Source organism: Diuraphis noxia, unplaced genomic scaffold (genome assembly GCF_037042655.1).
Source record: "Diuraphis noxia isolate RWA-SAM2 unplaced genomic scaffold, SU_Dnox_SAM2 contig0002, whole genome shotgun sequence".
Lineage (NCBI taxonomy): Eukaryota > Metazoa > Arthropoda > Insecta > Hemiptera > Aphididae > Diuraphis > Diuraphis noxia.
In genome coordinates, this window is record NW_028301712.1 from 19831439 (window position 1) to 19855897 (window position 24459).

The window sequence follows — 24459 nt, forward strand, 5'->3', positions numbered from 1 at the left end:
AATTATTTAAGTTTAGAATAATTTCTTTCTTTTAACAACTTATTGATATTAATTTTACCCTTCAAAACATTAAGTTATTAATCCAAATGTCATAGAAATAACACTATTAGTGGCTATATCTGCAACAAACGTGAGTGGGCAGTGAAGTATGTGAGGCCGGAACAAAAAACTCGCACTGTATCGTATTATATATATTATTCTAATCGTTTTTCGTATTGCGTTATTGTATGTTTTTTGCTGGACTCTGTTATGTATAGAACATTGCAAATATTAGCACTGATAAAATATACAATACACATAATTTCATCTTGTGAACGTAAAGCATAAAATTAAATTAAAAAATGTTTAGAGGGTTTTTAGATTGTTTTATTGATATTTTATGATATTCTTATCGAATTATACTTTAGATAAGTTTGTGGTTTTAAGATCGATTTGTTCATATTTATTTTACTATGTAAGACGTAAGTGTTAAAATACACATAACTTGCGTACATACAATTATCAAATTGTGAAAGAGCTACAATATTATAATTATTTTAGTCAAGATTCATAAAAATTATTCATTAAAACGGAGTCATTATTATAATATTGTATGTTATTATCGTGTTTATTATTTTTTTTTTCACACAATAAATTAATTGTTTATGACCCATACTACACTTGAATAATATTGCCTACTATAATTACTACACTGCAGAAAATGGACAAGAAGCTAATAACACATTACGAGATAATATATTCACACAAGTTCGAAACGTTTTCATTTGATTCGATCTACCATGCTTTTTTTTAACCAGCAAATACCGTGAGATCGTATTAAAATATTTCAATATTAATACAAATTATATATACATATGACGTGCATATTTCGTGAGTTTTTAGAGCCACTGTTAATTGTTATACGTCATACGAATATAAAATATATATTTTTACGGCATTTGTCCATATAATACATCAACCTTTATACTACATTTACAGCAGAAATATGGGTTAGTCGGGAACTACGTTGGAACAATCAGACCTCTGTACTTATTTAGTTGATTGAAAATCGTTAATGACTGGTGGATTACAATAATTATTCATACAAAAGTATAGACCAAATAAAATATAACCCTTTTTGTGAATTTGTTTACTTGTTCAACTTTTCGATAAAGGATAAAACCATCATGGAAGGTCAACTGCTTTAACTTCGCTAAATTCCAATCAAATATGTTATGATAATACATTTTTTATCTCAGATGTTTTGAGTAGCTTATACAAAACATTTTGCGCAACAGCATAGAGAATTATTGAAATTCAGAATTCGAATCTAGTTATAATATTTTTGATTTTTTAGGGTAAAAATATATTTGTGAATGGCGTCAACGTGGCAAATTCATAAAATTTTAAGTAATTGGTTATTGATGTTTTTGAAATCAGAATTTTTCTTGTGAATAAACGTGAATTTTCATGAACATTTATAATAATATTATTATGTACAGTTACCAAAATAGTAAGTCGTATAGATCAATTACGGAACACGTGCTGAAACCAGTGTCAGCATCACATTGTATTATAAAAAAGCGTGCCGAATTAGATGTAATAGGACAATATTGGCGGAAAATTTCAAAAGTGTTTCGTGTCACCACACAAATAAGTCGAACGAGGTCGCACTTCATTATTTTGCATCCCTGGTTGATTTTTGAATGTACAGAGATTAAGTAAGAAAAATGCATTCAATACAACTTTATTATAAAGACCAACCTAATGCGCAAAGACGTACTATATGTATTGTGACATCTCATATTATCGGCACCCGCGAGTTTTCGAGGAACAAAAACGTCAAAACCACCGATACAAAGCACGAAGTAACGGATATTCGTGTTTGGTTGCATACGTATATATACATTTATTATACTACACTATATTATAGCATTATAGTCGTTGTCCTTATTTGCTGGATTTCTTTGAGAATCGTATTGTATTAAGTGGATACAGATTAGTATTGCGTCACAAATAATGTATTTGGGTCACATCATTTTTTCATTATTTCATCATAGGAGTTTTGGAATCTTGTTACCACCAAATGATTTTATGATGTTATGCCATTGTTATCGAATAAGTAATGAAAAAATATATACATATATTTTATAGTTTCAATATGAATAAATAACTTTGTGAATTTATCATGAATTTGTGACATTGGACTAATCATTTTTAATAATAATAATAATAAGAAGAAGAATAAGAAACAAGAGCACGAGTGTATAGTATAAAATGGTCACTTCACAGGCGTATGCTTGAGCTTATTGCAAATCGCCTAAACTTCATTTGGGACATAACTTAACCACAAAACATTTATCATTTGATGGTGAGAAATAGCAGAATCCTCCTTGTAAAATATAATAGTCTAATAAAGTATAAAATTATCATGCGTACCACGTAGTCAGCGGGATTCAGCCTCGCGTCTTTACTGTCCGAGTCGTTCGTCTCTTCGATCTCGGGGTCTAAGTTTGGTTCCGCCGGGTCCATGTATGGTAAGTTCACCTCGCAGCTGTATTGAAGCTGTGAACTGCGGTATTCGGTTTCAACCCAGTGCGGTTCACGTTTTGGGAACGGTTGGAAACCGTTGTGGTGGTAGTCACGTTCATGGTGGTGCGCGTAATCGTCGAACGGTGAACTGCTCCGCCGTCTCAACTTCCGATGGCTCTCCTCAAACTATTACGCACAAGACAAACAATAATAATACAATACATGCGAGTGATCGAGTAAACGTCATATAATAATATAACCAATCGATTCTCATATAGCATCGTTCGGGAACATATTAATGTAAGCACACATTGGACGTGTCCAAGACTCACCTTTGATACCCGCCAGTTGGACTGAGTGATAGACGTATCCTCGTTGTTTTTCGTGTCGATCGACAGGTTTACGGGCACGGACGACCGTCGCCGCCGTTTTTTGGGGTGCACCTCGCAACGGGACGCTGGCGATAGATTCTCAGGATCAGTCCTTGCAGACAGGTCCGACGACGCAGCTGACGGCGGTTGTCCGGGTGGCGGAGGTGAAGATGACGATGCTGATTCGTACATGGCTCGTTGCCATGTGTCCGACCGAATCTCTAACAAGTTTAACAGGCTGACCACCTCGTCGAATTCGTTTTCCTGCAAAGGCGACACACACATATACACATACACACATGAACATATATTTATTAACAATAATCACTATCACAATACAAAATACACGTTAAGTCAGGTCAAGTTCATTTCAGATCAGTTCAAATCAGATTTGGATGACAATATAATTTATATGGGTTTACGCGTACCGTTATATATGTATTTGTTAAAGAATACAATTTTTTATTATACGTGAAGTAAAAAATTTGTAAAACGTTTTTTACCTAAACGCTAATAAAATGTCCAATTTTCATTCTAAAAAATATAAATAATTTATAAACAACTTTTAGGATGAAATTGTAAATTTAAACTAAGAATAATGATTTTAGTTATGTAGTTTTTTTGCTTAAAAATATTATTTCTTGACACTTGAAACTTTTAAATTGTATTGTTATATTAGTACACATTGTTCATTTTCAAAAGCTATTCAGCAAAATTTTTTTAATCAACCTTATCCCACTCACCTTTTTAAAATTAAAATTATATTATAGTCGATGTAGAATGACAGAAAATGGTCGAATAATATATTTTTTTCATTTAAGTCGATAATACTATTATAATACAATGATGATTATAGACTACTTTAATATCTACGATTATATAAAAAATTTGACAAAATACAATTCTTATAAATTATGAGTTATAAGCAAGTAATAAAATTGTTGTCAATCATTCGTTATGGTATAACGTATAATCTAAATTCAGAATATTAATATAGAAGTAAACACGTAAGATTTGAAGTTCCTTAATCACTCAAACATGTAAAATAGAATTTCAGAAACTTACTTTGCAATATAGTACTCAGTGGCGTAAGACAGTTACTCGAACTAAAATTAGAGCTTAAAATAAAACACGAATCTGCATCAAATTCGCTACCTCGATGGAACAATTCACGCCTAAGCCTCCCTAACCTATAATATATACTACTTCCAACTACCCGACTTAACCGCATCGTAAATGTTATTAAGAGGACGCTTCACAACCATTTGTTGTCTCCGTCTAACAAATCCATAAAAGCATTTGCAAATTTAAGCTCAACAGATCACGTTTAATTCCGTTAGTCTAAAAATTAGAGTGAATCGACCTAATATGAAACAAATTATGCGTTTATAAAAAAGAGTAAATTAAAAACGCTCATAACTCACTTAAAAACTAAGTTATCGTAAAAAACCACATACAAACACAGATAATGTTCTTACCATCAAGTTTCATAATAGGTAAATTTACTCTAATTTCTAAACTAACGGAATTGAACGTGATCTGCTGGGTGTACATTTGCCATGTTACGCACTTGTAAGACGGAGACAACGAATATGTGTGTAGCGTCCTCTTAATAATAATAATTAATAATTATTATTTATAACAGCCAATATTTTATTTTATTTCGACACTCACCAACACGCTGGCCTGTCCGGTGTAAATAAAGTCCAGCACTGTCTTCATGTGCGACTCCTTGATCTCGGGAAACTGGAGCACCAGGTTGTGGTACATGCACACGTTGTCTTCCTTGAGCAGCCGCCGGACAAGCGGACTGACGGAAGCCAGCACCAGCGAGTGGGCCCGGATGGTGGCACCCTGCTCACACATCAGCTCCATGTCCGAGTGTTCGTCTCCGGCCTGCTGAATTTCCGCCATCAGGTACACGTGGTGGTTCCCATAGTGCAGCGTCAGCGGTGCGGCGTTGCCGCACTCCGAGTCAGTATCATACATCATTTGGCCGTGGCTGTACAACAGGTAAACGAGAACGAATTCGTAGTGAGTATAGGTTTGATCCATATGGTATACATGTCATCATAGGTACTAAATTATAATCTCAGATATTTTATCGAATGGTTTAATATAATGTCGTAGTCGGGAGTTTGTGCGACGGGCAGTGATAACAAAAACACATGTATTAATAATTAACAATGTACATACGATCGTTCTATATTATGATATTTCAGATTCTATTTTTGCTAATAAATAATAAGATTAAAATAATCTTGTTCGTTTGAAAATAAACGAAAAGGGTCATGATCTATGACCCAGTTGAGCTTTTGCGAGAACCAATGTCTTGTTCATACGTATAAATATAATAATATAGTATACCAATAATGTTATAATACATAGTAAAATATATTATATGCATTTATGTGATCGATCAGCATCTGTAAGGCGTATCATATATAATACTGTTTAATAATTATTATGCAGGATTATGCAGAATAATATTAAGTAGTTTTTATTAGGATATAAAATTACATATTAACGAAAAAAACAAAATATTGTACACAAGTCTTTAAAGTTTATACAACATACATTATACACTTTTTGTGTTTTATACCAACAAAAACTGATCTAGATTTGTACATAAATATTGAATTCTTTAATAAATATTGTTATCACCCGACTGACTTATACTGTTTGTATTATTCGAAAGGGTTTCCGAACTGTTTAAACCGTTTTTAACCACAACAGTAGAAAATAAAATATAACTAAAAACTATATATGGTCTCTATCGTTGATAAGGTCATATAATTTTATAATAAGATATTGTTTTAATATTTTCGTATTATTATTGTTATAACGATCTATATAATTATTGTTTTAAGCCGTTTCACACGTACCTACAATAGTATGTATATACCTACGTGGATATCTGCAAGCATTACCGCTTTTCAATATATGATAACAACGGAGATAGATAAAATTTTAATTTAATTAAATTGTGGAGTATGTTTACAAAAGTTTAGTTTTATCGAAAGGCGATAGGTATACATTTCTAAATTAGTAAGAAAATTAGTGACGTGTGTAAAAATAAACACCTTTTTCCACGATGCTCTTGAGACTTTCAATATAATATATTAAATTGTCTTTCTAAAAATTAATGCCTTATTGGCAATACGAATGATTTGGTCAAATTTTCCTTTAAACGTATAAGTAATAAACACTTATTACTTAATGTGTATATTATACTGTATGAACATTGCCCATAAAGAATAAGTTAGGTCTTATATGCGCATTGTTGCATGGTACATTTTAGTTTTTGCACCTATCACCATCGAATACATTCAGTATGGTATTATAAATTAAGTATTTAAACGACACCATATTAATATTTTAGTAGTGTCTAACGTAAACGTTAATTAAAAACGATTTGGATAATCTTTAATATAGGCGGCATAAACATCACACACTGAAGATACTTAACGAAATAAGTTATATCGGTCAAGTTTTGACATCAATGAATTTTTTCAACTCAAAGAACGTCATAATAACAATAATAATTGATCATCGTCTACCCGAAAAGAATATAATAATATATATATATATATATTATCGATCGACTATTGATACCAATGTATTCGACATCTTGAGTTCTTGACTATACTAAAACAGACATGAATTTATGGCATGTGGCTCGAAACTCAAGCACCATCATATGGGCTGACGATTTTTTTTTTTTTTTTTAATTAAGTCTATAGTAGATGTTTTGTTGTATTAGAAAATATGTTAAAAATAATAAAGTGTTAAATTTATTGTTAATTATGGAACGTACGTACGTGCTGATGTTTCCTATTTTTAATGAATAACTCTAAGCCACCTCTCCACGAATTACGGTTTGTAATATTTGTATGTTATATATTATCTATATTTCAACAGATATCGATTGTTATTGCAAAGTTTAATTAACGCAGATTTGATTTTTAAGCTGAACTCACACGGATCGTCCAATAAAAAAAAAAAAAAACAAGCCAAAAACTACCACTGAATCGTGAGAATTCGGCAAAAAATTTTGTCATTTTTCCACGGTTATTAAAAGAAATGTCATTATTATGGCGTGGCTGGTGACACTTCACTGTGAGTAAAACGTGTCACTCAAAAACGTCCCAATAACTTCACGTGAATCGCCTTGTCACTCGTTTAAATTATTTTATAATACTAGTTGATCTCCGTGCACTTCGTTGCCCATTAAGAATACCAACTCAATATGATTCAAAATGTGCGTTGAATACATCATTTTATAGATACTAAAATAATAGTAATAAATTAATTAATAATTTACAACGTGCATATATGAATATAATATAGTTCATAGATTTAAAATCGCAATGACCCGAAAAATAACACTCAAAATTGTATTTGACCTCAAAACAATGATTTACCTACTCTTATTAATGTTTTCAGATGTCTTAAACCTACTATACCTCTTATAAAAAGTATCACGCTTCTCGATATTCTACCCCTACAAGGAAAATCTATGAACCATAAATATGTTTTTGTAACCATGATAACGAAATTCTCACTCAAAATCGGTCAGAAAAACAAAATATTTGTATATAGCCGAAGACAATAATAGTCTAATTTTTTTTTTATGTTCAGTATAGGCAAACCAAAATATACTCGAATTTATGTTGAATGTGATCCTGTAATAATATAATAACAAAAAATATCAATGTTGGAGAATGCATTATTTATAGGGTTAAACACTTAACCATATTTTTAATCGTTATAAAATTACATACTATAAATTTATAGTCACTTAGGATGCTTACAAAGTGAGAAACGAGTGATGAGATTATTAGTAATTATTTTCATAATAATGAGATGACAGATGAATTAGAGTGTGTAAAATTCTTATAAATATACATATATGATATAATACATTGATAGGTAGGTACTCACATGAACTATCTACTATATATTTGTATATTATATATATATATATATATAGTATGTAAAATAATGTACGTCAAGATGAAGCTTAGAAATTCTTGTACCAATTAGTACAACATTTTGCACACATATTCTTTGACACTCAGGGAGTATTTATAACTTCGTTTTTAAATCCGTGTTATAGATTGCTATAGAATATAATATTCAATTACACATTAATTTTGTTTTTACCAACAAAAATCAATAAAAGAAATAATAAAAATATTTTTTCATTTATACTATACCTATGTATATAGAATGTACAGTGTTGCTATTAATTACTATCTTTATGTTGGTAGCTTATAGACTACTTGAGAATGATTTTGACCAAAATTTCAAAAAATTGTGTTCTGAGAGCAAGAGTTTTAAACTTAAATAACATTAAAAAAATAAATACCTAGTGTTATATCCAACCTGACACTGTAAGTGAATGGCTCAGCCCTGATGACTATTTTACTGTGAACTAAGAATCACTAAAACCGAAACACATCGATAAAACGCCGTATTTAATTTTTTTTTTTTTTTTTACCAAGCAAAATCAGTTATAAATATATCTAGTTTATTATAAAATGACATAATAATTTAAAGTGAAAAACAGTGTGCTTATATCCGTTTTAGAAATTATTGGTAACCGCATATTTCATAACAGACAACTCGTAAGTAATAATGATATGTATTTTTCATATTTTATCTAGATTGTATCTAAATGAATAATAATTGATTGAAGAACTTTTATGAAATCATAAAAATTGTGAGTCAAGTGAAATATACCTACATTTTAATCGCAAAACATGTACTATACCACCACACTGCAGGCAGCCACTACTATGAAGGGAATTATAATGAAAATGTTCCCAATTATAATGTTATAATTTATAAAATATCGTATCTATACGTACGAATGGAGAGAGTTCATTACTCATCGCGATAAATTCGTTAAGAAACTCGTAAATTGTTATTTATTATTTATTAAATTTTACTATCGTACGATAACAAAAGAAAAGAGAGAGAAAAAATTAACGCGTGGAATATAGTTATAGATACCATGTATAATAGTTGCGCACAAATATGGTAAACTTGTTGCACTCGAGCTCACTCCGACACGCACACACACTCGCCTACACACCTGTTGAAGGCACAAGTATATAGAGCGGCATATATAACAAATATAATGGTTGTATTAAAGCATTATATTATAATTGTGAAAAACAAACTGGCGCGGTATCTAATTGAAAATAATATGTATATTATTGTAAGTTTATTTATTATATTTAGCATAATATAATATTATACATGACACAGCGATTTCTCTATTTTCAAGAGTATCTTATCCAATAATTGCTACACAGGGTATTCGTAAGGTTTAATTACAATGTTTAAATGTTTCATGTACTCCTTGATTTTCTATTGATAAAATTAAAGAAAAAATTAAAAATTAATTGAAAAAAATGAAATCAATAATCTATCAACTTATAATAAAATAAAAATAAGCTAAATATAATAATAGTGTTGCATCGGGTTTCAAGTGTTATATGTACATCCCTGACGATACTGCGCGTCCATGTAATGTAAACATATTTCTTTGATTAGTATTATTTAGATTTACACATACGTACATATTGCATTGTTTAGCACTGACATCTCACATATTTTTTATTTCCTTAAAATATTTCTAAGTGCCGACTACATAGGAATAATATATGATATATCCTGGACCACCATCTACATCACAATCCGATGCGATGCTGATATTGTGGTGTGGCAAACTAATATAAAAATATTCGCGAGTGTGCTACGAGCGTAATTTATTATCAGATAACATCATACTATGAAAATATAATATAGTTGTGATTAAAAGCAACGCTAGCGTTCAGCTAAAAGTAATGAGAAAATCACGTTTTATTACGCATGCGAGCAAATACGTATCAATAATAATATCGGATTAGATTATTATTTAGATCAGTATATTTTGTTGACTGGCATGTGAACCGTAAACGGTGTGCGTCTCGTTTCTTACACACCGCCATATATCCCTAAGCCCCAACTATAAAATAAAAAATAAGAAGGTATGCAACGACTAGTGCCAATAAAAATATACATTTAGGGTTGTTATACTCAATCCGAAGTGAGGAGAAATTTGCTGTTAATAATAAGCAAATAGTCGCTATTCTTTTCATAAAAGGTGATTCGCCAATAATGACCACTCCCGTTTTTTTTATTTAACAATGACTTAATTGAAACTCTGATATTTTAAATTTTTTAGATACACTTTAAGGCCATATTTTTGAATTCTTAAGATCTTTTATACTAATCAAGGAATATTCTGTATAAACTTCTGTTTTTTAAATAAGAAATTCTCTTTTTTTACAGTGATTTATTTTGTAAACAATATTGTTGACGTACCAAGTTCAAAATTCGAATAAGTAGTTTTTCAATTAATATAATGTGTATATTAAGGATAAAAGTCTGGAAAAAGTCTTCACGAAAATATAAATAGATATTTAAATTAATGTTCATTATACTTGGACCATTTAAAAAAATTAAAATGTTGATAGATTGATCACTAAAATAAATTATCAAATCACCATTACAACCGTCATACCTTACAATATTGTATTTCTTTGAGCGGAGTAGTTATAGATAGTTTTTTTGGAGTAGGTATTCACTGTGTCACATTAAGTGACTCACTTATACCATATTATTTTTGATTTTGTAACTTATAAATTATAAATTATCTACTCGTTGGAAATTTAATTTTATATAGTGAATTTCTTAGAATTCTGATTGGGATAATATGAAGTAACAAATAAGATTTATACTGGTTATGCTAACTGCAGTTGCATATCATGGAATGTTGATGTGCATTATCAAAACTAGACAGTTATATTCAAAATCTTCACTATCGCGATAATTGTTATGGGGTGTGCAATCCCCGTGTAAAACTAATGGGTTCGTGTTTGCGACATACTGAAATCTACTTGCCTATACTGTATTATAGTATCACGATATTACACAGCGAGTATATGCGTTTGGCGTACATGCGTACGTTAAAATCAAATTTAGGTCACGCACGCACACAATCACACGGACGTACGCACATTCGGTCGATGTGTGAGTGTGCTCTGTTTTCGGCAAATTGCGTAACCTCGGCGAATGATCTCCGACTCTAAACTATTAGGTACTACCACCACCACTACTACTACTATTACTACTACTACTATTACTACTACTACTATTACTATTACTACTACTACTAGTACTAAAAATTACTGTTGAAATACTAACACTACTAAATATACGCGACTATAATACTATATACGATGTCGACACGGCGGCGTGACGTCCTTCCTCACACGTGTGCGCGCACTCGTCCCGGCCCATCCGCCGGTATATAGCTGCGCTTAACCTTGGGCGGGCCCGAACGCGGCGGCAGCTGAGAGAGGGGAAAGTGGAAAAAACAAAAAAGGTTGAAATAAAAGTGAAAATTTGATTTTTAGAACGTCACCGTTGTCGCACTACATTTTAATATCTAATATATGTATACTGTATACGTGCACCGGGCTTGCGTTTGCTATTACGACGGCGCGCGCGGATGGAACGGAAATCGTCATTATAAATATATTGCGTTATAATATGTCACCGTATTGCCAAATGTAGAATACGACCCCACAAAAAAACGATAGTTCATCGGTCAAAACTATAAATTCGCAAAATCCCTACGTCTAGAGATGTGTTAACATTCAAAAAGCGTTAAGTTTAAAAAAAAAAAATACAAATGAAATATAAAATAATTCGTGACCGATCGATATAATTGTATCCCCTGAGGATTTATGACGAAATTTAGAAATCTATAATCATATACCTTTGTCATTTAATATCTTATAATGTAATTGTATAAATTTCGATTTTATAAATGTATTATATTATTATTATTATTATTTTATTATACACTTTATATTATTTATAATTCATCTATTATGACATCATATAGAGCTCGCTGATGTTAAGTATGTTGGCTTTACTTGATTTACTCTAACAGTAACAGTTATATTATTAACAAGTACACGCATTTGATCCGCCAAGTTTTTAACTTTCAATTCTGAAAACACATTTTTCACAAATTTGTATATTCGACAATTTCGAATATACCTTTACATAAGATCATTACTAATTTGAATGTCAAAGTTGCACATTATACCTGGCAAATCTATTTCAAACAAACCATTTAATTGAATAACATTCTGTAGATTCGACAACCGTGTTTCATATACAAATTTTCGAGGATAATGTAGAAATATTATATTGTAGGTACTATGATATAATAATATAATAATATAATCAATGAATTATCTGCCATATATTAATTCACTTCCATCGTGTTCTATAATATATTAGTAAGCCACATCACGGTATCTGTGGTGTATAATTTATTAATTGAATAACATTTTTTTTTTTTTTTTTTACTCTCTCGACTTGCTGGCCACGTAGTCGCGATTTTCGATGGTCGCGGTACCGCCCCCGAAAACGATCGCAATTATTGGTGTAAATTGTATATGCTAAAATACGCGTACGTGTACAGCACTAATTATTTATATGTTCACGACGTACATCGCACGCATTGTTGTTATCGTTTAGGCGTATATTATAATATTTTATAGTACGTCCACAACAGCTGCAGCAGTGCAACGCCTATATAGAGTTTCTCGCGGTCCTGATATGAATATAATACGCGCGTATTATGATGTACCACATGTACAATACACATAGGTATATATAGCGTTATATTCGTGCGCGTGTTAAAATATTATTATGGCGATGAAGAAAGAAGAAAGGTTGAAAGGCGACCAGCGACGGCCGACTTAACCCTCGGGCCGCCGTAACGCAATTATATAACTATACCACCGGCGCCGCCGCCGCCGTTCCGTGAACTTTCACATCGTGTGCGTACGGTACAGCGTATACTATATTATAATACATTATGTGTATATATACAGCACACAATATTATATTATACCTAAATTATGTTATTCGTATACCTATACGCGCGCATTGTGTAGGTATACACCGTGCACGCGTTATCGTACGACCAGACTAATTGACGCGGCTGCAGTATATTAAATTATAATATGCTATCATGACAGGACGGGGTGCACAGCAACGTTGCTGCACCACCTCGGTACGCCTATAATACAACGGTATTGAGGATTTCGGTGTAGTGGCACACGCAGTGGTATTTTAAGAGCCACAATCCATCCACCCAATTTTTAATTCATAAAAAATATTTTCACTTTTTAATCACTGCAGTTTAAGGATTTATGTTATAAATCAATAAACTTCCCTGTGCTACCTGCAGTAACACATTAAGCCGAATTACTTGCTAACCTGCCTGGGCGCCACTGTGTCGTACGATAAACCATTTACCGAGCACTTTACACTTTATACAACTATTTATTATATTCACCTGTCAGCTATAAGGGTGTTTATCGTACATGTATAAATACATACGTGAATTCATTCAAAGCGTCCAATGTCCCATGTGTTCTTGTCGCGATAATATTGAATATAATAAATATTCACCACATATAGGACATAATATATAACATCGTGATTTATTTATGATATTTTCATTCGGGGGTACATTATAACAGTAATAATAATAAACTCGGCCGATCGACGCGATCTCGTATACAGAACCCTACTAAATGATCCATGCAACGTACGACGTACACATATACAGACAGCAGTGCATCAACCCGAATGTTCGTACCTATAATATTATTGTTATTGTTATCATAATTTGGCAGCAGTGACACAAATGTTTATTTTACAGTATAATTTACATATTTACTTAATCCTCGGGGTTAAATTTTAAAATTATGTTATAATTATTAATTATGTTTGGTTTAAACATATTTACAATAATTTCGTCCGTCACCATTCTATTACGTTATATTTAGAGTAAAATAAAAAAATGCATGGTAACAATAACCGGCAATTTCTATTTTAAGAGTTTATTTCTATAAATCGTCCTTCACTAATTTGGTCTATTTAATATACCTTCGTAATTGTAATAATATATCTTTGTATTTAAAATAATATATAATAAATACACGCCAATATTAGGTATACATACATCACGTATAATGTGCATATAATATGACAGCGTAAATCGGTGAAAACAAACACAGGACTATGGTATATACAGATACGAGGTATATTGTATAAATTATATGAGCGATACATATATTATGTCAGTGTGTAATAGTGATCAAACCAAATGTGTTAAGTGATATGTAAAAGTACATAATAATTATGTTAATGTTCCGAAAACGTAATAAAAATCCGTTACCTACTCCATGCATTTTTCGGAATGAATATTGGCCACCTCGAACGGTAAAAATAAAAACCTGCACCACTGGTCGTCACTACCCATCTATAAAACATACTACCTATATACGTATATAGGTACCAACCATATTCAGTAGGTACACATATTATACCCATACGTATAATATTATGAATGCGTTTAGTTTTTTTTTTAATTTAAACACTCGCACTTTTATTCATCTTTCTGGAGCGTCGGAAATCATAATATTCTCAAACTGGTCGCATCACAACGTAGTCTGATGTCGACTGACCACCAACGATTCCGTGAAGGTGGTCGTATATTATTATAATTTGAAATGTATGTACGACGTGTAATGTACGTTGCGCGTATGGCTGTACCAATTACTTATTAGTGTTGGCATAATAAATTGAAAATTATGTCACGAGTTAAACAACACATCATTTGAACATAATACTGAGCGTGTATTTCCTACCCGATAAAGCCATATAATTAATTGACAATGGGAATACAATATGATTTGTTTTACTGACACTAACTTTTATTCGAATACAAAATAATATGACGCATCAATTATAATTTATATTGAAAATGAATTAAACATGTAAAATTACATTTAATGTGTTGAGAGAAAAAATTAATCAAGTTTGTAAATTTCACCTTTCATAATAATATGGATAAAATAGTCATTATTTAGAGTTTAGATTATACACTTAAAGTTACATTGAACAATAGGTGTACATGTTTTGTTCGTTTGACAAATGGAATTTAAAATAATTATTTTCTACCGAATGAAAAAAGTTCCTATTACGTATATAATAGTATTAAAATATTATAATTAGACACTAGACAGGTAGTATGATTCAATACTTCAAATTTCAAAAACATATTTTTTTTTATATATCTTTAACACTATTGTTTTGACGAATTATATAGCATTTTCAAATTATTATTGATGTAAATCCAATTGAACTAAATTATTTACAATTTGAAAAAATACGATACTGTGCAAGCTAGTGTTGTATTTATAAATTTATAATACATCTGAAAGAAATGATTAATTTAGATTTAAAAATGATTATTGATAGTGACCGAATACCATAATACTAAATATGAATATAATGTAATGAATATAAAGTATAATGTACAGGACATTATAAAAATTGTAAGTGCCTATAAAAATAATTAGAGAATACAACTTTAACTACGATGATATACTGATATTACATTTATATACGTAATACGAATTTTGTATATATTATTACACGTGATTGAAATACAAAATACTATTCTCTATTTAAAATACATTATAATTCAAAATGTATTATATTTTGAATTTCATTTAATGCATTTTACAAAAAACTGTTAAAATACGATCGTTAATGAATAGGAAAACGATTTAAAATTTACTTAAACAAATAATACCAAGTCAAATGAATAGATACATAGTTAAGTATTATTCAAAGATATTTATTTTAATTTATGATTTGTCTTTTGTGTATAAAATTTTATAATTTTTATATCCAATCATAATATTCTTAAGGTTATAAATTTCTTTATTATTTTAGCATAATAGTATAGTACCTATATAGGTTATAAAATATATGCATTTCATATATCTCTGAGAAATATTATTCAAATAAATCATCAGTAGATGAAGAGACAGAGTGCTACCACTCTTTGTGGAGTTGAGATAGATTCAAATATTATGTTAGTTACCTAGTTGTTTCGCATATTTTAATGTTATATCCACTTATTAGTTTTGACGTATCCCCAGAGCGTTTCTATCGTTAGAGCTTCAACGCCCGTTGGAAGTTAACGGACCAATGTATTTGTACATAATATGATTTGTACTTGTATATGCAGATTCGCGCAAATAACAATAAACACAGATTAATTATTTTATTTATTTCGTACAACTAACTCAATGTTTAATCTTATAGCGTCTTATCTGTTAGTTACAAAATTATTTTTTCGTAGATATGGCACACGAAACCATCAGATAGGATTTTTATAATGTTTGATATTTTATTCCCGTCATATCGTCATTAATACAATTTTCAAATACCATACAACTTAAAACAAATTAATAGATTTTAGAATTAGAAGAATTAAATTTAATGAGAAATCAGTATAATCTTTAAAATGTCTGTTGCATATTAATATTATAGCTTATAATATACAGTCGTGCAGCGCAAATAACGAAAATAAAATACATTGAAGTGAACCGATGTGCGCTTGAGAAATTTTCCGAAGGGAGTGTCTATCAAAGTATATAATATATACGAGTACGATGGATGTCGAGAAATATTATAACAAACTTTTCAAAAAGTTTTTAACGAGTGGCACAATACACACATTGTTTATTAAACTTCTCCTTGCTCTACTCTCTCGATTCAATGCGTGTGTATATCACCCTTTAGTAAAAAAACAAATAATAATGATAGGTATTTAAAGAGGTTAACAGGTTTTGAGTTCAGTGTGTTTAATGAAGTTTTAAAAACAAAGTAAATTAACGACGATAAAAACATATATCCATATCCAGGTACCTTAAATGTTATAATATTATATAAACACTAATAATATTATATTATAATATTAAAAAAAATACTTATTAAAACCTAATAGCTTTCTTCGCACTGTACTGTTTTCAAAAGTATATACAGTTAGTTTGTATGTTAAACATACACAATGCACATACCTGAATTCGATTGTTGGAGGATTAGTCAATACATTTTGGACAATAATGTTTAAAACAAAACCACAAACATATAAATAAATTACTAATCGTGAGACACCACCAGACGGACAATGAAAAATAAACTGCGGTAAATATCTTATATTATGTTTAATCTATCACGAGTGTATACTTTCAAGTTTTAGAAGTGTCATGTGGTCAGAAGCAATACTATTGGACTAATTGAGACATGTGTACACACACAGAAGTGCGTGACGCATATGATGCATGTTTCGAAACGAATAAAAGCCACATAATGGCATATTTTATACCAGATCACTATGTGATATTTAATACTTGCATCGAATTTTCGGATGCGTTTAGTAAGTGTAAGCGACTATCTTAAAATGTACTGTGGTCTTTGCACCGCATACTATGGTCCAAAAACCTAAAACTATATTATAACGTACCTACGCAATTGCATCGACATAAAACGGAACGTTAATTAACAGTCTTATAGTCACTATTAAAATAATTACAACGCCGTTCAAAGAGCTTTTGCAAACATTAAAGTCGATATATGGTGTGCACATTTTAATAGTAGTATAATGTTTGCATAAATAGTATATAAACCTATAAAATTTAAAAATAAAAATACTTTTGATACCTGTCAAAAATTGATACAAAAATAATGAGCGAAAGCAAACAAGGAGTTGGATGCGAGGCCGTAGTGGCTTTATTGCAAAGTAATTATAGTTACACATATAATATTGAAAACAAAAGCAAAAAACGGCATAGGTATGTAGGTGTTATCTACAGCACTGCATAATAATGCATTAAACAAAAACAAATTATCGTATTTTATATTTTTATGCGTATGAATTAATATTATATACCTAGCGCATTCAACACGTATTGATATTATTTTATATTTGAAATGGTTAAAAAACTACACTAAATTCATTCACTGCTGGTTTTCGTAAAAATAAAATAAAAGAGAATCGTATATATTAAATATGGCGATTTGTACAAAAACACTATCGGTACCCACTAAAACAATACTTAGCCTAACCTATAAGCTATATTATATGCTGTTATATACTATTACTATTAGGTATTATATAATTTTGATGAATTCATCTTCTGGTTATAATATTATATATTGAGAAGAAAAAAGTAATAAGCCTTCAAAGATGAAAACACAGTTGTAATCAGTACATTTTTCCATAATATAAACACTAAATACCCATTGTAAATAATAACTATAATAATGTAGTAAAATGTATTCCAAAATTTAATGTATACATATATATATATTTTCCTTTCTTTTTCTTGTATAAATTTTAACTAAAGTAGGCTAAAAACCTGTGTTGTTGAAGCCTTAATAAACTTTGAAAAAAAAAAAAAAAGTAATAATTATCCGATAGGTAGTCCCTCCGCGCTGCTACCTTTCATTAATAATATTAATATAAATAATATAATTTTTTTTTATGTTCGATCGAAAAACCCGAACGGGTAAATCAGAGTAATTACTTTCTTTTCCTTCGCGAAACAACATTGAAAATCGCGAAACATTCCGTAATAGCTGCGGTGCCAAATAAGTTGCGAAATCAATCACAGCGGCCGTGAGGTCAAATCGAATCGTGTCGTTTAAAGAAAGAAAAAAGTATACTCCAGTTGTTTTGTCGTATTATAGCACAGTGTAATTATTATTACATTCTGTGGTTGAGAACGTAAAAGCAAAAAAGTAGATTAAATTAAACGTAAAGCAATACATTGTTCTCAGCGATCTATTCCCATTAATGAATACTATAATAAATATACATCTATAATACAGGTATTGATCGCACATGTACGGCATTTATTTTTAAGGATGACAATTATATTATCATCGTATTATCATTATTATCTTTAACATACCATATTGTATTAACATTTACAGCGTACACATACGCTTTATTACAATATAGTTATCGTAACGAAAAAATCTAAAATTTTAAACCGCTTCGCGTAAATGTATTAACATTTATTATTAAAATAAACCATAAACAATCTTCATCTACATATCTAAAAAATGTTGATCTTGATACCTTAATCTTAATACGTAATTTACAAAAAAAAAAAAAAAAATGTTTATTAACTCACCCATATATCCCATGATATTTAAAGAAAAGGGATTATAAAATGAGATAAAGTTTAAGCTGTTATAATAATAATTTTAATTTGTAATACCTACTATATATTATATAAATAATAGAATAAACCTTAAAAATATCGGAATCAGCAAAAAAAAAAAATATATTTTGATTCCGAAACTCGACATATTACATAGTTATAGTACATAAACCCTAGAATTAAATCGAGCTGGATAAAGTCCAAAAACTAAATAAAATTAACGCCCATCACCATTACATTAATATATAATGACGTGTATATAAGCTAGACAAAAAAACAAAAATTATTTAACCATCTCTTCCCTTTACATCGGTATAAGACACGAATTTTGTAAACATGTCGTAAACGTTCAATATCGAAATATTCAAATATGTCTTAAATGTTAAATGTAATTCATGATTAGTATAAAATATGCATGTAATTTGGGTATTTGAATAGAGCACGTTAGTAGCGTACACCAATATGGAATATAATTAGGCCAAACATCGGAAAGCAACTTACTACTATCATTACATACAATAATAGATAGTATATTATTATATTATATGACATATGATATAATATTATTAGGCATAATATATTATACAGGCGGTGAAATAATATAATAGTGGAAAAATTTAAAATTAAAATAATATTATCGCAATTAGTTTATCATAATATACCTAATATAAATAATTAATAATAATGTGTATATTGTACATGTGATGCACTCGCATTTGGGGTAGGTACCTTATAGTAATCAGCTGTTGACTTACTCGCTCATTGCACTGAAATAACTGTTTACGATGGATTGATTATTTTCATTAAGATGTGTAAGTAGGTAGAATGTTGATATAATATATAATATTATTACGACGTATGATCGCGCTTATCAACTGCCTTCAACGAAAGCGTAATACTACAGCGGCCGATAAGACGCAATCAGTTGCGAAACCGTCGTATGATAATATACCTATAACATATTATTTTAACCGTTTCCAGGAACGAATATGGTTTAACCTACATAATATTATTAAGTCTTTTTAAAAATTATTACAAGACGACGCGATTCGAAATTTCGTTCGGCGGCGGCACTCGCTGTATAATATATTATTGCAGGAACAAATCGCACTGATTTATGTAATATTAAAACGAAACGTTACAACGTGTATAAAATACATTTTATTTACAGTGGCACTCGGATCGCACACGGACTTGGTAACGTTTAACGTCACGGACACGACTAACGACAATATTATATTGTAATAAGCCTAAACATAATAATAATAATAATAATAATACGCATCGTCTATTCGGGAAAAAGGTCACATAGGATTTTTTTTTCGGTTACCGTAGAAAAGGTAGACAACGGAAACGATAAATATTTTTTCGTCACTCTTATTAAGTATTGTATAATGGAAAATATATATACTCGCAGGCTACTCGGAAGTGAAAAGAATTTTGAAAAGGAAGATTTCGTTTGAACATAATAGACTGTTTTTAAGCTATTGAAAGTGAAAATCGATATTCTTCACGAGCCATAAGATGCACGCCTATATGGTGCCTTTATGTAGGTAAATGCGTAAAAAAAACAACCGTCCAGGTCAAATCTACGGACGACCTCCCTCGTAGGCAATGCGGATCTCTTGGACAGCTGGTGTACACAAAGGTCGAGTTCTGTCTTTCGATTTCATTATTATGTCGTTACATGTAGGTACCTACCTAAACATCACAATTCAACAATGTTTATACACCTACCTATATGTATATACAAATAAATAGAAGGTACATCCTCTGTGTCGTACACACACACACTCACACACACCTACCACACGAACAAAAACATAGGTATAAGTCGAATAAACATTTGTACCTATATTTAGAATATTGGTAGTTAACGACTAATCTTTCGTTCACTTATAGTATAGTACCTATATAGGTGTATAGCAATAAACTGAATTTCGTGGTCGTTATATTCTGTAGTTCATGTTGGAGGAAGTAAAGTTTGATTTAAAAATGTACTTTATATTTAAAAATAATAGGTTCGAAGGTAATGAATCCAGAATAGGTATTGGTCTAGATGTGGCTGTATTTTATTTTATACTTTTTATAATATCGTGTACCTACGTCAGTTATAAACTATACGTACAATGGTACCAATTACATTTTATTAAATTCATGCTATAATAATATGCAACATCTAAAATTTATGGAAAAAAATTTGAATTTTCTCAATAGGTAGCAATAGCAAACAATTGACTAAAACACGCATAATTTTTACTTGATTCAATATAATACAGGTCAGTCCGGTTCTCGGTAAAATCAATTTACTGTACATTTCAATGGCATATAATTGGCATCAAGAATCATTTTTAAATTGCTGTGATAAAAATGTCCGACGCGTATATATAATTATTCATTATTTATAAAATGTATAATCTGTTTTTTTTCGTATACATATATAACCACACAAAAAAAAAAAAAAAACGGGCAATGAATACTGCACAAGAAACAATAGCTGTCACTTTGTGAACGACCGTAATTCTTTGATTTTATTTAAAAAAATGTTTTTTTTCCAAAGCAAATATCATTTAGGTAACTACTGTCAAAATTGTCCAATGTTTAAAACATTTATAATAGACTTTATATTTGTTCCAGAGTTTTTCACATTAAAATCACGAGTTTCTTAAAAACGTTTTAGCTCTATCCGGGGTAACAATAATTCTATTTGATAGCTGTCGATGCTCATAATCAGGACTGAAGACTTCTAGTTTTTTCATATTGTTTTAGAAATATGATAGAAAAATTCTAGTGATTAACAAATGTGTTTCATAACACCAGAAGATTAAATTTAAAATTTTATTTTGCATATTTTTGCATATTTTGTTATTAAGGCATATTATAAATGCATATCTCAGTATATGTATTAGAAAAATTGAGAACATATATTTGGCAATTTTCGAACTAAGTTCTTAAATTAGCTTAGAGAAAAAAGAATAAAATGGTAAATTTTCTATTTAAAAATAATATCTCCATCATCGGTAAGGCAATTTAATATTTGACTGATAAACCGATTACGATAGACGATGTTTTAGCAAAAAATAATGCCTATAAACATTAAATACAATTTCAAAAAGCGGGTAAGTGGATGTAGCTTTACTGTACATTAGGGGGTGGGGTGGACCTCTGACTAGGGTAGGTTAAATTTGAATGCAATGGTAGGTATCATTGTATACGAAAAACGATTCTGAACGGAGATGATTTGCCAGTCTAGGATAATATTTTATATTTAAATATTGTCATACATTCTATTTTGAAACAAATATTTTATTTTTCAATTAGGACGCATTTTGCATAAGGCACGGTTAATCAATTTTTCCAAAAACATTGCATGTAGTTATCATCCGTTTTTCAATAAATAAATAATACCTTATATTATCATAGATATACATATACCTGGTTTGAGGATAAATCGTTATCATTACGCGATTTCAAAAAAATTTAAAACTCAAACGCTCAAAACATTTTTCCTATAATGACACTTCAAATTTTCTCTATAGTTATTTGAAGCAAAACTTATGGAAAACTTAGTGTTGAATTTTGTAACCTTAAATATAAATACAAACAATATTATGAATTTTGAACTACAAAATAATTCGCAAATATTCATGGTTTTGACGAATTTTTGTCAATATTTGAAATTCAATAGTAAAAATTTAATTTGAATTTTCAGTGGAAATTTTTTTTGTGATAAAGATTGACAAATTTGTAAGGAATCTTGTATTAAATTTTCAAATCTTAGATTTAAAAAGAAAATTTTTCACGAATTTCTAGCTTAAAACAATTTACGAATTTTTGTGATGCTTACGTATTTTGTCAAAATTCAAAATTTGAATGCTTATAAAAAAAAATTATGTTTATGAATTTATTTTATTTTTCAACTGCTATTGTAACAATATGTTAAGAGCCTTGTATTAAATTTTCAAGATTTTCTACTCAAAAAATAAATTTTTATCGATTTTAATTTAAAAAAAAACTACTAATGATCGAAATTGCATATGCCTATGAATAGTTCAACTTAAATCAAACATTTTTGAAAATTTCATGGTAGATAGAATATACTTATATGAACATTCGGTGAAAATTTCATATATCAATTGTCATTTGTTTTAAAGTTCCATCAAAAATCAAAATCGATTTTGTCGAAAACTGATTGTACGTAAAATTTCCTGTTTTTCCGTTAATTTTTAGTTTGTTTATCCCGATTATTTAGAAAAATATTAAGAATTTATTATTTTCGACCCCCAAAGTACCAACTAGATTCACTTTCTGATCGAATAAGGCACTGAAGTCAAAAATCGAAGCATTTCCTTTACGACCCCAAAGCGTAATGACGCAGTCACAAAAAAAAAAATATTCATGGTTTTGACGAATTTTTGTCAATATTTGAACTTCAAATAATAATTTTAAAAAATTGTATCTATGTATTCTTATAATTTTTAATCATTATAAGAATTACTTATGAGGAACTGTGTATTAAATTTTCAAGTTTTTTGGTTGGGCCAAAAAAATTTTATCGACACTTCAAAAGAAAATTTTCAGAAAAATTGAAAATTTCAGTCGTCATTAAATATCTAAAAAAAGTCAAAATATTTTGAAAATTAAATCTTGTATAGAAAATGACAATCTAAATAACAGGTGAAATTTTCAAGTATCTACGACTTATACTTTTTGAATAATAACAAATATTTAAAATCGTTTGAGGATAAATCATTATCATTACGCTATTTCGTAAAAATTAAAATTCAAACGCACTTAAAATTTTTCCTATAATGATGTTTCAAGTTTTTTCCATAGCTACTTGAAGGAAAACTAATGGAAAACTTAGTGTTATATTTTTAATCCTTAGTTATAAACACAAAAAATTTTATGATTTTTCAACTTCAAAATTACTTGCAAATTTTCGCGTTTTCGACAGATTTCGTAAAAAATTGAACTATAAATGCCTACGATTTTTAATTTTTTTTAGCTACAATAAGAACCGCGGCTCACTTCCGTAGATGTAGAACGATCTTTCTCAACATCTTATAAAACATTGTTAGCAGATAACAGACATTCGTCTCAATTTGAAAATCTAAGAAAGTATCTTATCGTTCAATGAAATAGTAAAGGTAAGTAATTCAATATGTAGTTAACTTAGTACATATTCTTAGATAAAAAAAAATTATAAAATGAATAATTTTTTTTCAAGATGAAGAAGAAAAAAAACGAAGAAAGAAAACAAAATGATCAAGAAGACAACGAAAAAATTTAATTTTCCAAGTATTTATTAATAAATTAATCATAATGTAATTTTTTTAAATCTTTTTTTATATATATATTTATAGTTAGGCAGACAATAGAATAAAATAATTTTTTATTAGAGC

At 29.6% G+C, this 24459-nt stretch overlaps 1 protein-coding gene across 2 annotated transcripts in view; it reads right to left on the reverse strand.

Moving 5' to 3' along the window:
• LOC107174170 (zinc finger and BTB domain-containing ken and barbie protein) overlaps window positions 1–24459 on the reverse strand; it is a 43924-nt gene that overhangs the window by 6467 nt on the left and 12998 nt on the right. The window contains exons 1-4 of one of the 2 annotated variants that reach the window (XM_089219455.1): window positions 19810–19938; window positions 4557–4884; window positions 2844–3146; window positions 2419–2697 (exon numbers count right to left, since the gene is read on the reverse strand). In XM_089219455.1, the coding sequence (XP_089075581.1) occupies window positions 2419–2697; window positions 2844–3146; window positions 4557–4884; window positions 19810–19817 (918 nt within the window). In that variant the 5' untranslated portion in view covers window positions 19818–19938. Of the gene's footprint in view, window positions 1–2418; window positions 2698–2843; window positions 3147–4556; window positions 4885–19809; window positions 19939–24459 lie in introns of those variants that run through there. The other variant, XM_015525018.2, reaches the window with a different exon arrangement.